The sequence below is a fragment of the Macrobrachium nipponense genome, chromosome 12, assembly GCF_015104395.2.
Source record: "Macrobrachium nipponense isolate FS-2020 chromosome 12, ASM1510439v2, whole genome shotgun sequence".
NCBI lineage: Eukaryota > Metazoa > Arthropoda > Malacostraca > Decapoda > Palaemonidae > Macrobrachium > Macrobrachium nipponense.
This window is the reverse complement of record NC_087205.1, coordinates 67506232-67523750: the sequence shown is the minus strand read 5'-3', so window position 1 is coordinate 67523750 and position 17519 is coordinate 67506232. Positions and strand designations below refer to the sequence as shown.

The window sequence follows — 17519 nt, the reverse complement described above, 5'->3', positions numbered from 1 at the left end:
GTTTGAAGGAATTCGATCTTAAAATACCAGATAGATATACGCTCCCCAGACGCGTTCTTGATAGAGAGAGAGAGAGAGAGAGAGAGAGAGAGAGAGAGAGAGAGAGAGAGAGAATTGACAGATACATCCAGAGGACAGAATAGGTTAAAAATTGCATTCCAATCTATACGTATTTTTTTCCTTGATTTAATTTGTATTTTAGCTTTCATTTTATCGATGCTATTTGTCACAGTATGCATACACATGCATTCAACAACAGTCATCCAAGGCATAACGGTGTCTGATTAGAAAAGCAAAGTAATAGCATTTCTCAGCTAACAGGTTGGAGAGGAGAGAGGGAGGAAGACCTGAAGTCTTACAAAGACTCAGTTCACCGAGTAAGTGACTCCCAGAAAGATCGTCGTCGTCTGAGGCCTCTGCTTAGGGTTTCCAAGAAATATGGTGGATGATAGATACACGAACGTCTTTCACACGTTCCTTTCACCTGTTTGCACTTCCTGAAGCCATTCCACTTGGGAATCAACTACAAGTAGTCATAAACGAATATCAAATTTAAACAAATAAAAAACGAGTCGAAGTTTCTTCATCGCAATCGAGTTTCCTGTACAGCGTATACTCAAGGCCACCGAAAATAGATCTATCTGTCGGTGGTCTTGGTATTATGCTGTATGAGCCGTTGCCCATAAAACTCTCAGCCGGCCGTGGTGGCCTGTGTTGTTGCGTTGCCAGACACACGATTATAGCTAACTAACCTTAGATAAAATAAAATCTACTGAGGCCACGGTGCTGCAATTTGATGTTTTGATTGGAGGGTTGATGATCAACATACCAATTTGCAGCCCTCTAGCCTCAGCAGTTTTTAAGATCTGAGGAAGGACAGAAAAGTAAGGACGGACAGACAAATAGCTATCTCATTATTTTCTTTTATAGAAAAAAATGAAGAGACATATTTGGGGGTATCAATTGTTCACAGAGACCAGTTACTCATAGTAAAGGGTATGAAGTCTATTGATTTCTAAATGTTCACTATTATAGGTAAGAAGGCTAAATATTCAGGGTAAAGGCCCGAGTGATAGACTTCTGTCTGATTCAATCACTATAGAGTACGACAGAGGCTAGGCTTAACTCTAGCAAAGTGAAATTGGCCCCAGTATAAGCAACCTTAACTATCTCTGGCTTATACTGGAGCCAAATACACTCTGCTAGAGTTAACAGTGACACCAGAAACGTTATAATGTAGGACAGAGATGTCCTTAGCCTAGTAACCAATATACGCATGAAATGAAAAGACACGACCTGAATTTATGCCTGTCAACAGGACGCCACATTTTCAAAATGAATAGAATCCTTGCGGAAGAGTCCGCAGAGCCCACCTGAAAAATCTGAGACATTCCCACCCATGTGTGTACTGAAGAAAGAAGGAGCTTCCTGAATTGTACTAGCTTTTTCTAACTGGCATATACGCAGTTACATATCCATACTCAGTATCATCAATGACATTCTCGCATTATACTGGGCATACTGTATGCACACATTCTCGCATGTTCTCCTCCAGCGATTCTCATACGAGATGACATCAGAGGAATGGCATTATGTGCACCGAGCTACTTACTACCTTTCACTTTTATTTATAAGACCTGAGGGTATGCTTAGCAAACTGATAATAAAGATATAAAAAATTGCTGCACAATATAAGAACTAATTTTAACATAAGAGAGAGAGAGAGAGAGAGAGCAGACATTCATTGCCTCTTTTTTTCAATCAAAACATTTGTCCGGATCCAGATATCGGAAACCGATTCCTGCAGTTATGCCGTTGACGAAAAAGTGAACAAGTACAAAAGCCAGAGAGCACTTTCACAAACGCTCGGAGGCACAAGCGCACAATCAAGGAAGGCCAATATCCCGCGCAGCATCCAATATGAAACTAATTAACAACAGACAATAGCAATAATGACGGTCGTTTTTAGAGCTTCAAACCACCAATAACATTCTTTGATGCTGCAACTGTTGACGGTTGGGCTGAGAGAGAGAGAGAGAGAGAGAGAGAGAGAGAGAGAGAGAGAGAGAGAGAGAGAGAGAGAGGACAACACATTTTATTAGGCTATCTGTGTGTTTTTTGTTAAATTTACTTTTGCAACATGGCTGGGTGTCTGACTAGAGTCTATTTTATATAAATATCTACATACATATCTACATAATTAGATACATATGTAAGTGTATTGATATTCATGACAATTGTGTATATATATTCGTCCACAAATACATATCAACCTACCTACATTTATAAATATACACACACACACACACACACACACACACACACACACACATATATATATATATATATATATATATATATATATATATATGTGTGTGTGTGTGTGTGTGTGTGTGTGTGTGTGTGTGTAATCACAAGTGGCATACTCTGCCTGACTTCAAAGTATTGCAATGTTAGTTTCCTGGGAGGTACAAAAGTACTGTCATTTGTCTCTGTTCACGTAAGATGAAAGGGCATGTAAAGAACCAGTTACTACGATCTAAAATAGCAGCCTGGCTACTCTTGCACTCACCTCCATGAAAAACACAGACCAGTTAGTATCAAGTCAACTCAAGGTTTGCAGTGTTTTACCCCGACTAGATATGACATTTAAAACTTACTTTAGATTCAAAACTCTGAGAGAAAGTAAAAACCTCGTCTGGTCAATCTTTCAACCTCATTATGAATAAAATCACGTAAACAATGCGCCGAAGTTTCTTCAGCATAATCGAGTTTTCTGTATTGCGTATAATGCTGTATGACACTCTCTGCCTCGGCCCATGAGATTTTCAGCCACCGGCCGGTGGTGGCCAATGTTGTTGGCACCTATAGCGGTACCAGACGCACGATTATGGTTAACTTTAACCTTAAATGAAATAAAAACTACCGATGCTAGAGGCTGCAATTCGGTATGTTTGATGATCGGGGGGTGAATGATCAACATACCTATTTGCAGCCCTCTAGCCTCAGTAGTTTTTATGATCAGGGGGCGGACAGAAAAAATGCGGACGGACAGACAAAGCCATCTCAATAATTTTCTTTTACAGAAAAATGACAATGAAGCAAACGCCGCCACAGATGTGTCCATTTGATCTTGATAAGTTATTTACTTCTATTAATATCACATCTCCAGAGAAAATCACTTACTAAACCTTTCTCTGTAACTTACTCGACTCCATCTCTTCTTTGTTATGACGCCATTGAGTCATTTTAGCTTGTAGATGAATTCATTTAATTCCGTTTTGATCATTGTCATAGTCTTCCCATTAGTCTCCTTTGCATCTTGTACGAATCACCGGGTATCTCGATGAAAGCCATAAGCAACAAGAAGGAGAGAAAGGGATGGGTTGCAGAAGAAATAAAATATTGGGGAAACAATAAAAATACCAATAAAAGGGTCCAATACCTTCGCCGAATCCTTTCATCGGAACAGACAACCTTTTATCCTCGCCTCTTTTCTCGCTCTCCTCCCCTCCTTCCACAACCTGACTCCCATTTAAAAAAGGAAAAAGCAGTTCGTGGATTCTTTAACCTCTTCCTTCCTTTCCCCACTTGACAACATGACTAGTACTATGCCTCTACAAGTGTAGCTCAATTCAGCTGCTTTCGACTCATGACATTGCAGTGAGCTGGATCATAACTACATTAACGGAAAAGTTTTACGGAAATCAGATATGAACCCAATGCTCCCTTTGGGGATGGCTTCTAAAATATCTATTTGATTAGCCATGGCACGATGGGGATGAAGTTATCGGCAATTTGACGCGGTCACCTCAAGATACCACGGTTGAATCACAGCGTACTGTAGTAATCACTAATGCAGCTACATAAAAGCAAGCATGGCAATCTTATTATAAATACGAATAATCTGCGATCAATATAAGCGCAATAGTTTGTTCTACAAATAGGGTAACAAGAAGGAAGGATGAACAGCCGGATGGATGGTACTAAAATCCAAGCTCCACGCCTGAAGCAGAGAAGGCCACTACGCGCACGAAGAGGGACATTTCAACGAAATGATATTGCGAGATGGAGTTGTGTGAAAACGACAGCTAAAAAATCCATTACGTGGGGAGATCATCTGTTTCATCTGCCTCCAGAATATCATCATCATAAGGTTTAACTTAAGGAGGTGATTGTGTCTCTTGAGTAGATATATTTGTGGCCAAGAACCAGAATGGGATACACTGGTACTTCAACGATTTTTATTGTGGCAAGACGAGTGAACAACTCTTCCGTTATTTTCTCACAATATTTGACAGTGCTGGTAATTTTATTATACTGAGGAACAAGCTTTGTTATTTTGATTTGATATGACAGCAGTTCTTGCCCCTTATCTGCCTCCTCACTTTCACGTATCCCAACGTAGACAGGCCCAAGCACAATGAATATAAAAACAAAATTTACAGAATTATAGAATTCGAACCCATTACAGAAATTGAATAAGCTAAGGAATCATATATGACTAGGATTGGAGCTAACAATTCTGCTGTGCACTTGGATGCAAACTTGGGCCATTTATTCAAGTTTATACCTGTCATGAAACAGAACATCCAACTTCATAGTTTGGTTTTGAAACACCTTAAATTGCTGCTCAACTCCCCCTTCTTCTAGGCACGAGGTCATGTCATTTTATTTCTGCGGCAGATAGCTTACTATTCGAACATTTGCTGTTTTGACCCGAGTTTCTAGGAGCGGATGGAGAGTTTCTCGTAACCTTGCTACTGACAGGAGCCGAGTGAGCCTCGCGTAGCTAATTGGTTCGGAGTCTATTTCTTTTCCTCCACAGCTGGCATTTGGAGCTGTCTTCCACCTTCGGGTTTCTCTCAAGACCCTACAGATTATGTATACTGTTTTCTTCATCCCTTCTTTTTAGATGCGTTTAGGCCTGGGTTAAATAGGTGCACGGATTCTCAGTTCCATACTACATTTACCATGATACAAACGAAAGACCCTGGTAAAATTCTGGCTGCGGTGGATGAACTTATCGATTAAACTTAACTTCCTTTTGAGTGCAAGTTACTCTCAAGGTACATGGAATTCGCTATTAAAAGATATTTGTCACTTAAATGTTTGTGTGTGTGTGTGTGTGTGTGTATATATATATATATATATATATATATATATATATATATATATATATATATATAATCTGTGTGTGGTACGTGCATACATTTTTAGCTGGGTTATGGTTTTCATTTCAAGAGAGATTTTTACCTTGAAGAGACGGGGTAAAACGTTGATCGCCATCGCAGGGAAAGTGTACGAGAAAGAGAAAGAAAGGAGAGAAAGGCGAGAGGACGCTTTTAGCAGCTTCTCAACTGTAAAGTGTCTAGTGCCTGTGATAATGTATAAGGCCGTTGCACTTTAGAGGCAATCTCACAAATGACTAGAAGAGGAGTAAACGCTAGAGAGAGAGAGAGAGAGAGAGAGAGAATGTTTATGACTCGGGTAACCTACCAAATAGAGTGAAAAAGATTGAAAATAAATAAATAAATAAAATTAAAAAAATACGAACTGTACTGAAGTAAGGCAATGGGTGCTAACAGTCTAACGCTAAAGTAATCCATGGAGTAGAGCAAGCCGTTATGTCCTCCAGGGTAAGTAAGTAGGGAATTAGGTAGGCAGCTCTAATGATTTCCCCATCTCGACTAGTTCTCCAGAACATTTTTCTCTGGTTTACGGAGGCTGGAGGGCTGAGGCAACACGATGAGAGAGAGAGAGAGAGAGAGAGAGAGAGAGAATAAAAAGTATGTGTAAAGAACAATCCAACTCTTCCGCCATAATCAATTTGATCATGACTTACTCTCCAGTATTGACGTCAGCCTCTCTTGGCGGTTGTGTAGCCTCCCACTCCGCTCCGAGGTACCTCATTAAACAGTTTCCATTTACAAGTCCCGTCTGCAGGATGTCCTGCTCTGCTGTCACTCTCCCCGTCCCCAACAGCCCCTATACTCCGACTCCGTGGCAGCCCCTCCTCAAGCCCATTATCAGAAATCAATAAGGATTAGATCCGAATCGGGGAAGCTCTCAAAGAAACAACAAAGGCTTCTTTGATCCAACTGGCTTTTTTTGACTCAACGACAACAAACATTCAAGAGTGTCAGTATTCTAACGGTGAAAGTCTAACACCCGGACAACAGCTGCTAATCTGTGAGATAAATGTCTAACTGCTTATATTACATGAAGCAGCCGACTGAAAGGCTCTCACGAGTCGATGAGTGGCAGATTTCCCTACTGCCATAAAAACCACCCTGGGGTTTTCAATCCTACGGAAAGTCTCTTTATTTTTACCTATCATCATAAACACACTGCAACATGCACGTAATATTAACACACACAAGGGCACGCGCGCCTGCCCTGTATTGGTAGCAATCTAATCGCAAATACGAAATCCCAAATTCGACCCCGGACTACGGATTACTGACTTGAGTCGTGGTGTTGGTTGATATATTTTTGGATTCGTTTTGTGGAATGCAATATTTAAAGTCGATGCCTATCTTTTGTGCGCATACAAAATTGAGGTCCATCAAATGATTTTCATCCGGGTTGTATACTTAAAGGTGTAAAATTTACGAAGGTAAATTGCAACAATCGTGAATATTTATGGCTAAAGACAGTTATTTTAATAACTTATACCAATTCGAAAACCAATCAAGTTACCTAATCCAAGAATATATATAAGGCTCAATTATTTTCAGAAAAAAGAAAATTAAAGGACAGTAAGCTTATTCCAGATGGAAAATGAAACGGAATATAGTTTAGGCCAACGCCCAAGCACTGGGACCTATAAGGTCATTCAGTGCTGGAGAGAAAATTGAGAGTGGGAAGGTTTGAAAGGTGTCAAAAGAGGAAAACCTCGTAGTTATACTATGAAATAATTGTTAGGAGAAAGTGGATAGCAAGATGTTAGAAGGATAATATGAATAGAGGTACAGCAAAAATAACGAAAGGGTCTGCAGCTAGGGGCCGAAGGCTCCCTGCAAAGAACCTTTAGCAAAACCTACAGTGCACCCCGTGAGGTGCAATGACGGCACTATCCCTTACGGTTTGTTTGTTTGTTTGTGTGGGGTTTTTACGTTTTATGGAACCAGTGGTTATTCAGCAACGGGACCAACGGCTTTACGTGACTTCCGAACCACGTCGAGAGTGAACTTCTATCACCAGAAATTCACATCTCCCACTCCTCAATGGAATGGCCGAGAATCGAACCCGCGACCACAGAGGTGAGAAGCAAACACCAAACCAACCACGCCACTGAGGCGCTTATCCCCTTACGGGATGTAGATGGAAAAGCTATGTGTTCTGCATTGGAAAAGGCTAGGAGCTTGCAACAGAGAGCATATATATATATATATATATATATATATATATATATATATAATATATATATATATATATATATATATGCGCCGCCATTATTGTTTGTCTTGGACTGAGCACAGCAAGAGTAAGAGATGCGGAGGTCGCTAAATTATTTGGCCCAGAAATGAAAAGTTATATAGCAGGAAAAGGGAAGTTTCTGGGAGAGTTTGGATCTGTGCCTTGTTGGGTTTAAAGAAGGAGAAAGTTGTGGTTGTGCTGAGGGATTTGGATGTAATGGTAGCCAATAGATTTGGGGGAAGGTGCGACTTTAGTGGAAGGATTCTCGTTGGAACAGATAGTTTACAAAGAAGTATGTTCATTTGAATTGTTGGGAAAGGAAGAAAGATAAAAAAAAAAAAAAAAAACGGAACTTTCGAATGCACGTTAACACAGAGTAGATGGAAGAACAAGTTGGTGGATACAAATCAGAGATTATACAGACTGGTAACCAATATATGGAGAAAACTAGTTCAGTACAATGGTGAATTAGCAGAAGAAACGGAAGCAGAAGAGAGAAACCTTGACCCAAACAACACAGACCACAGCACAGATGGTTGAGAAGAGCATCTTCATGTATTCATCGCGATGAACCTCAACCATCATACTTTTAAGAAATGTCTTGTGAAAAAGTAATATGCAATTTACTATGTAGATATAATGCAAAATCATTATGATAATTAAAATTATGGTTGAAATTAGAAAATTGGAACTTTATTAAATATGATTATACTTTTAAGAAATAAAATTCAAAATATGTAATTTGTACAATTCATAATGTTAATATAATGTAAAATCATTATTGTATTATATTAATATTAGTTAGAAAGTTAGAAAATTGTATCCTTACCCAAATAAAATTGTGGATAAACCACACTTTACATTACTCTTACTAATACTCTTACTAAACTATTCCCTACCACGGTTAGCTAGCTAACTGCCCTCACTCTTTCACCCATCTTGCCTATCAGCTAAAAAATAAGTAGCTACCTGATTCTGATCCCGCTGAAGGAAAAAGAAATCAGAAGGTGGTTTTCTAATCAATGACGACTTTGCTCTCCGAGCCTTGGAAATGTATTACTTCTCTTTCATCTACAACAATCCTTCTAGAATGCTCATCATCTCTGCCGTCTCATTCTGCGTGTGATTCTCCCACTCAGCCTTGCTAAAGACTGTACATTTATAAACAAATGTGGCTATAAGAGTAACGAAGGCAAGTTTAGTAAAATATAAATATATATTATATGCAATATAATACACACACACACACACACACACACACACACACACATATATATATATATATATATATGTGTGTGTGTGTGTGTGAGAGAGGAGAGAATATATGTGATGAATGAGTGAGTATTGAAGAGATCGAGATGAAAGTTTGGGATTGTTGGTAAAAAAAAAATAAGTATTTGCGTTATACGGACAAAAAAAAAAAAAAAAATAAAAAAAACGTTCAAATGTTGAAATCCGACATACAAGATATGGGATCACAGACTGATAGAAGTCTACGAACATCAGAGAATGCAAGATATCGATCAGTATCAAAATAACCAAAAATAGCTATCGTGTGTGTCTTCTTTTTTTACGGACTTGTTTATTGATCATTTCTTGTTCAACTGACATACTCGTGCAAGGTCATGGCACATCTTCGCTATGCCCCACAATTCCAGTGTTTTCCTTTGCATTTCCATGTTGTCATTCTAAGCTTCTTTTGTCTTGCTGTTTGATCATCCCAACACAAGAGCACAAAATCCCCTAAAACGAAATCATGAAGAGTCAGGTGTGGAAATGAGTTCGAGCGAAACAAAAGAAAGTCGGTAAAAATTCCCATCTCCTCATTTCAAGCAGAGGATTTTGAACTCTGCCTTTTTAGGACGAAAGAAAGGAGAGTTTCTCTTCAAGAGATGTAAATAAGTACTTACCAAAAATGACGATTCATTTGGATTGAACTGAATATAGAACTTAGGTCAAATGCCAGGCACTGGGATCTATTAGGTCATTCAGCGCTGAAACGGAAATTGACGGTAAAAGGTTTGAAAGGTACACGGTCCAGATAGACAGTGGATAGGCATAACAGGAAGGAAACTTCGCAGTTGCACAATGAATCAATTGTTAGGAAAGGGTGGAAAGTAAGAAGGAAGAAAGAGAATATGAATGGAGGTACAGTCAAAGGAACGAAGGGGGTTACAGCGAGGAGCCGATTCACTTGGAATGGCCTTCGTCTCTGGCACTGCATTTTTTTTCTATAGAAACACCACAACAGCAGAAAATGCGACGATAAACAGTCAAGACGAAAACGAGACAGTGAAAGAAAGAACAAATAACTTCACACATTACAAAATGTTTCTGAAAATGAAATGGGCGAAGGATTAGTTTCTCTCTCGTCATCTAAGCAAAAACATGGAAAACACAGACCCTACAAAGAGGGGAAAGACATAAGGGGGAAATGAAATGGCCGAAAAAAGTCACGTAGAGGAAGAGCAGGAAGGAATGGATACGAGAAAAGGGTTAGAGAAGGAACACGAAAATGGTCAGTCTTTCGACAACTGGAATAAATTCAGACAGTTTCGCAGACTATTTCCGTCAATGCTGTTGGATTCTTTTTTTATTTTCAATTCTCAGTTATTTTCAATAGAACAAATATACGAAATATGCCTCTTTTCCAGAAAAAAAAACAAATACACCGACGACTCAGGTAATTTGCAATGCAATATAAAATATGTTTTTCCTAATAAATCCAACCGAGTGAGCCAAAGTCAAAAGTCAAAATCTTTTTTTTCATTAAAAATGGCTATTAAATAATTTCATTACTTATAAGGTATTTTGCATTTTTTCTTCATATCTATAACACTGCTTCAATGAGAGAGAGAGAGAGAGAGAGAGAGAGAGAGAGAGAGAGAGAGAGAACATGAAAAAGTCACAAATGACTAACTGTATCATAGTTTCAATTTGCAATAAAGGGGTGTGCAGCAATGTAGAAATAACCCTTCCTTTAATTCCCGTACCCTCTTCCACATCGGTAACATTCCCATTCCCCTCCTCATAAAAAAGGGTTCGAAGCTCAGGTTTACTTGGAGACCCCTTCTCTCTCTCTCTCTCTCTCTCTCTCTCTCTCTCTCTCTCTCTCTCTCCTAGTCCAGACATCCATAAACAGCGTAGATGAAAGGCTTCGTTTCTGATCATAAAGTCTGTTGCTGAAAGGTTCGGCAACAACCGCACATTGCATTTTGCGACGACCTAAATCAGCTTAATGGTGCCACACTCCCGATTATTTTGGGGCTTCATTTCTCCTTACCACAAGACGCTGACGCCATGTGTGCGTTATAAATACGTATGAGTTGAATAGTCTTTCGAATGGTCTGATGCTGCGACAGCTTTTCCGAACTCCGGTTTTACCCTAGATTCAGAAGTTAACCGTTATAGATGAAGAAATCAGCGCTGGGTAAGCAGGTGATACACAAGTTTAAAGCTAACATGCTTAGGCAGGGTTGCCAATTCCCGAGATGTATACTGCATCAGCCCCGGTTATTTTGTCATGCCCCTTTGTGGGGTTAACGTATTTAATTGTCAAAACTTAGCTGTGGGAATGACAATGAGATTATTTTCAAGAAGATTCTAAGGTTAATTTTCAAGATATGGCGTCCCGCCTTTTTCAAGGAAGATCCCAGTACTCGGTTAGAGTTCGGGTATACGCGGTCGGGTTACCAAATACACAACTACCCTCGAAACAGTGATTTTGGCTTCGAAATTGCCATCTAGGATTTTAACTACCTATGCCTCAATGGCCGATTCGCTTGCTCTGAGTCACGAGATCCGTGTTTGCTCTACTTCGACGGTTTGCTGTGGTACGCGCTCAAACATAAATGTGTGAGGTCCAACACAAAAATAATATCTTTAACAAATTGACCAATTCGCATACCCCAGACGTGTTTCTACGGGGCTTTATGACATAAGCCACTCTGTATGATAAAATCCCTTTTGTACTGCTAATCATCTGTTTAAAAAAAAACGTTATACAAAGGAAAAAAACACTTAATCTGTTTTTAAATCACCACTGTCCTTGTTTAAAGATATATCAGGGCCATTTCATCGAAACTTTTTATTCGAAGCTAGATATATCAAATACTTACTCAATTAAGGTGGCAAAATTAAGCTGCGGATGTTGAGTAACTATTGAAATTAAACTTAATCAGTTTCATGCTTTAAGTTAATCACTTTCCCTTCTTCATGTCTGCTTTACCTTTATCATTCTCTACCCTACCTGGTATTTGAATTTCTTTAATTTAACAGTCGCTGTCGCAAAGATTCACATTAAAACAGTAGCGAAAATGATGCTCTATATTCTTGGAGAAGCCAAGTAGGGCAACATCTTAGCCAGGGCCAAAGGATAGTACCAGGGAAGAACGGCAACTTACAACACACAAGTAAAAACTGTCACCCATCCTGGACGACTGAACCAAACAAAAGCAAATCCCGCGTCTTTACCGACAACTACGTCTTCCAGATGACCATCATAAAAGACTTCCTCATTAGCCACTATTTACCTTCTGGGTACAGCTTTCTTTTTTGCCACTTAGCAGCCCGGTGTACAGCATTATAATTAAAGAACTGCTGAAATGGCGCCTATTTCAATTAATATTATTTTGTTTTTCCCTTGAGCCATTCTGTGATTAATATATGTAGTATTATATATATATATATATATATATATATATATATATATATATATATATATATATATATATAGTCACTAAATCACGAAGATATGGTGTTAAACTACACGATTAATTCCTTCAGTAAAGGTCGAGAGGAACTGTTTAAAATGTGGTTTTTGAATTGTCCAATGACCTGGAATATATAATAATAATAATAATATGGTGTTGAAGGTGACAGCTGTATCAGTGGCATTCAGTTTGTATAGAGTTTTCTCTATTCTGATGCAGCGATCACCTTCAACACCACATCTATAAAAGAGGGCCTACTACCTATTTGTAATAATAATAATAATAATAATAATAATAATAATAATAATCATAATAATAATAATAATAATAATACGGTGTACCAAGTAGAGGGCTGTGAAGTCCCTGGGAACGGAACACGCCTTAACCTCTGTTGACGTGGATGAATATTCACGATGGGATAAGTATTACAAGACAGCAATCTAGAACGGGAAAGACACAAAGTGATTTTGTCTGGTATTGGAATGACATCTGAGCTATGAAAGTGGTCATTCTTACTGTCTCGAAGGCCGATGCAGTGTGAAAAAAATAAATGTGACTTAACTGATATCAATAAAACTGAAAAGAAAAAGTTCTTATAATTCTTGGTCCACGCATGGAGAGAATGAGTGGATGAATATCAGAATGTAAAACTGCGCTTGGCTAGACTTAAAAAAAAAAACAGAGAGAGAGAAGTCGGTTTAGCTTGGTGATATGAATGTAAATAAAGGTAACTGATTACTCCGATCAGAAAAAGAATGACATCAATATCCCGGAACCTCCTTTGTGAATGTCAAATAGGGTATAAAGAAAAACCCAAGTGTGTCAACATCACTCATGCATGAGGTTACACAAAATGCTGAAATGAACGTCTTGCAGCGTGCAAATTCCCCTCTAACAATGCCTCATTGAATAGAGTGAACTGCGGCGGCAAAGAACAAAAGAAACGCTGGGGGAGCCTGGCCCCTGGCGAGAGGGCGAGTCTTCCGAGAGGCTTTTTTCCATGCGGTGAGGATGACCTCTTCGAGGCCTTTCCTTTTAGGCAGCATACATTTTGACAAAGCAATGAGCACACTCGCGACGACCTACAACAGCGATCTAACTGCCTAAGTACATAAATCACTGTTCAGGTCAACAGACGCCCACTGGATCTGGGAGCGGGCTGGGGGTGCACCCAAGGTCCCTTCCATCCTCGTGCGATTCGAAATTGGGATACGGGACGTCCAGTCATATAGGAGATCAAAGTATTCATTCTCTAGACCTTGTATGAGAGAGGGCGCCACCACCAAGCACTGAGGCCACAGAGAATTAGAGGGAGAGACGGAAGGAATCTGCTTTGAAAAGAATTTATATTCACCTTAGAGTCGTCAGAGTACACTCAGCCAAGGACGAATAGTTTGTGTCCTTACCAAAGGAACAAGCACTCTTCAGGTTTTTTATTATTGTACGACGACCCTTAAACACTAACAAGAGCAGAACGACTTGTTTAGTGAATACTAGTACCCTTACTGATCAATCACACACACATTATATATATATATATATATATATATATATATATATATATATATATATATATATATATAGATTTTGTTTGTTACAAGTGTTAAGAGAAATACAGCGTTCTGTTAAACCGATATTTACGCTAAAAATTACATTACCATGTACCTGTACATGCCTTTTCTAATACCTGTTTTTCCGGTATGATCAACATGAATAATATGTTCTTCATAATTTAGATTTTGGTACGCTGGGTATGTGGCTAGACAAAAGTAGATTACCGCAACATAACGTGGGCAATTAAATTTCAGATGGTTGGGCCTATGCTAGTGGAATCCATGAAATAGCCTAAAGCAATTAATGTGACAATACTTTGCTGGGCTTAACTGACTACTGAGTAACAAATTCCCGAGAAATATATGTACTAAAGTAGATCCACATCAACCGTGCATTTGACGTCTAGGCCAGTCCCTTTCGACGCTCTTGATTGGCTGTTGATAAACCAATCGCAGGGCTGGCTGGAATCTCTCACTCTCAGTCTCTCGAAAGAGTTCAAATAGGCAAGATGTATGTCCACCTCTCCTGAAAGACGTATCCCTCAGGTGAGGTGGAACATAGATTCTACCCAAGTGATCTCTCGACAGAGACTGAGAGTTACCAGCCCTGTGAATGACGTATCAACAGCCAATCAGGAGCGTCGTAAGGGACTGGCCTATAGACGTCAAATGCACGGCTGAAGTGAATCAACTATAGTATATTGCACCATCCCCGGGTTTTCTCCATGCCCGTAGGTTAGGTGCATGGGGATTAACCACAAGTAATTTGGGTGTGAAAAACATAATGAGGTTTTTTCAAGAAGATTCTATGGTTATTTTTGAGATATGGCGTCCTACTTTTTCAGGGATGGTTCGGTACTCGGCTACAGTTCGGGGATTTGCTACCGGGTATTAGAGAGTTGGGAAAGAGAGAACAATGGAGTGTCACTGGGAAGAATAATTGAACAATTGCTTAAGGAATCTATGAAGATAAGTAGATAAGTGGATGAGGGTACGTAATGTTTGTATATAAAACACATACACACAATTTCAGTACTTACAACTGTATCCCAGGAAAATGTAATGGACATGTAATAACGTACCTGAAATGAAAAAAGAAAAATGTCAAGAGTAATCCAATACAACAACTACACGACAGGTAAGCTTAAGAATCTGTGTCTGTCTCTCTCCCAAAAATTTTAGTAAGAGGGAAACAAAAAAAGTTGACAGTAATGGTTTTCTCCAAGATCGTAGCTACTGGGTAGGCACAGTCCACGTCATGAATATGACTTGGCAAGTTATTTTCTTGGAAGTATATATACATTACACACACACACACACACACACACACACACACACAACACACACATATATATATATATATATATATATATATATATATATATATATATATATGTTGTTTATTCTATTACTTTTTATTCTATCTGCTTCCCGATATATTTCGTGGATTTTGTTTTGAATCGCTACCAGTGTTTTCTGGGATTCTTTCGGTGATTGGCAGATCAAAGCGAATTGTTTATGCTTGAAATCCCACGGGAATTCTTAGGGTTCGAGTATTATTGCAGATGGAGGGAAACAGACTTTTAAGAAGTCCTGAGTGCTTGGAGATAAACTGTTTCCATTACACTTCTGTGTAGAATATATATATATATATATATATATATATATATATATATATCTCGTATATATATATATATATATATATATATATATATATATATATATATATATATATATTTGCTTGAGTGTGCATGCGATTAATGCCTTCTGTCCTTAAGGCTTAAAAAGGTAGTTCAGAAAGAGGAGACATTGTTCTAGCCAAGACCTGTCTCCCAAAATTCACCGTTTTATGTTTTCGTTAATAATGTTAGTCTGAGGAAATTAAACACCTTTAAAGATTGCATAACAAAATGTTCTACCTTCCCTTGACTATATTATTCATAATCAAGTATATAAAGTAAGTGACAGACAAAGATTACAAGTCATTGAAAGACTGACAATATATAATTATTCAATTTGTTTAATAATATGGCCTTCATAAGGACCTCCTTCCACTTCTAGCGCCTCCCATCACTTAATAAGAAATAACTAAAAAACAAAGCAAAGGAACTGGTGGGAGAAGGGGCATCAATTTTTTTTTTTTTTTTTTTTTTTTTGAAGCTTTAACTTTGACGTAGCTTTAATAAATCCTAAAAGAAAAATGTCTGATAAGTCGTGGGAGAAGTTTGGTCCAAGTTGTAAAATAAATTTCAATAATTTTATCAGAAAAATGAAGGATATTTCACGATAAACTTTAAGTTTGGAAAAGATTGACACAGGCCTTTTTAATATTCCCGAAGACAGGTACAAGACCTTCATCGATCGCTATTACCAAACCCTCTTGTTTTCATGGGTTTTTCTTCTCAACTTTAGCGGTTTCTGAATATAAATGACCTTTGATACTACAGCAAGCCTTAGCTCCCCCTTGTACAGCCGGATCGCCTACACAGAACACGCGCACACGAAGACAGTCATTCGAAGAGCCAATGCTTCCAAAAATATGTTAGCCGTTTGCTTATTATGTCACACCGCCTGCCCTACTCAGAGACGAATGTTCAACATAGCGTGGTTCAGGCGGTCGCGTTAATACTTACAAAAGACTCATCACTTGGTAACAATGATATCATCGCTCGCACACCTTGGTAATAAGAGAGCTAACGATTGTAAACAGGAAAATAAATATAAGAGAGAGAGAGAGAGAGAGAGAGAGAGAGAGAGAGAGAGAGAGAGAGAGAGAGAGAGAGAGAGCAGGGTAAAGGCGAATATTACTTAACATAAAAAAGTAAACGAATTATTTACTTCCTCTTAAAGTTCCATTGGAAAAGAGTACCTCCAAAAGGGAAGTAAAACTCTGGATCCTTAGGCTTAGCGAAAATAAGCAAAACGGAAAATTGACGACATACCTTTACCTTTATGAAGACCCAAAGGATAGATAGGAAGGGCTACGAAGGAAAACCGATTAAATTCTGAAATACCGAGATACTACTGATTTCTTTGAGAATTTTAAATCTAAATATGGATTCCTGTGTGAATCCTAAATCTACACAAAGTAAATCCTTATCCATTTAAAATGTTAGGGTTATTAGTCTTTAGGTTTAATTCGACGTTTTCGTTCACTGTAGAAGGTCGCAAGTACTAATTTCACGAGGTGAGAATAAAGTGATGTTTTATTTTTCAGTAAAATAAAACTTTTGAGATGGCTATTCGACTCTCCGTCCGTACTGCTTCTATCTGCCCCCAGATCTTAAAAACTACTGAGGCTAGAGGGTTGCAAATTGGTTAGGTTGATCATCCTCCCTCCAATCATCACACATACCAAATTGCAGCCCTCTAACCTCAGTAGTTTTCATTTTATAAGGTTAAAATTAACCATAATTGTGTGTCTGGCAACAATACATGACAGGCCACCACCGGGCCGTGGTTAAAGTTTCAAGGGCCGCCGTTTATACAGCATTATATAGAGACCACCAAAAGACAGACCTATTTTCGGTGACCTTGATTATACGCAATCGAGAAAACTCGATTGCGCCGAAGAAACTTCTATACATTTTACACTTGTTTGTTATTCTGACAACTCAAAGAGTGAGTGTAGAGCGGAACGAAGTGCTAAGCTCCAAGGGTTTGGGTCTCTATTTTCAGGCAGTCGCCCCAATACCTCTCAACTTGGGAAATCCCTTCCTGTCAAGGAACCACTGGCACTCGCTCTGGTGCTCCCCTTCCTTTCCCTTCCCTTCCCTTCTGCAGCAGCCTCGGCCCCGCTCCGGCTTCCAGTGATCCGTTAAAGAGTTATCCC

The 17519-nt window shown here is 38.8% G+C and overlaps 1 protein-coding gene across 6 annotated transcripts in view; it reads right to left on the bottom strand.

The window, feature by feature from the left end:
• The window catches only part of LOC135224573 (uncharacterized), a 281440-nt gene that overhangs the window by 67626 nt on the left and 196295 nt on the right, over positions 1 to 17519 (bottom strand). For 4 of the 6 annotated variants that reach the window (XM_064263700.1, XM_064263702.1, XM_064263701.1 and 1 more), the window contains one exon: positions 14728 to 14769. The exons of the other annotated variants lie outside the window; for them this stretch is intronic. In XM_064263700.1, coding sequence (XP_064119770.1) covers positions 14728 to 14769 — 42 coding nt within the window. The remainder of the gene's footprint in view (positions 1 to 14727; positions 14770 to 17519) is intronic. 6 annotated transcript variants of the gene reach the window in all.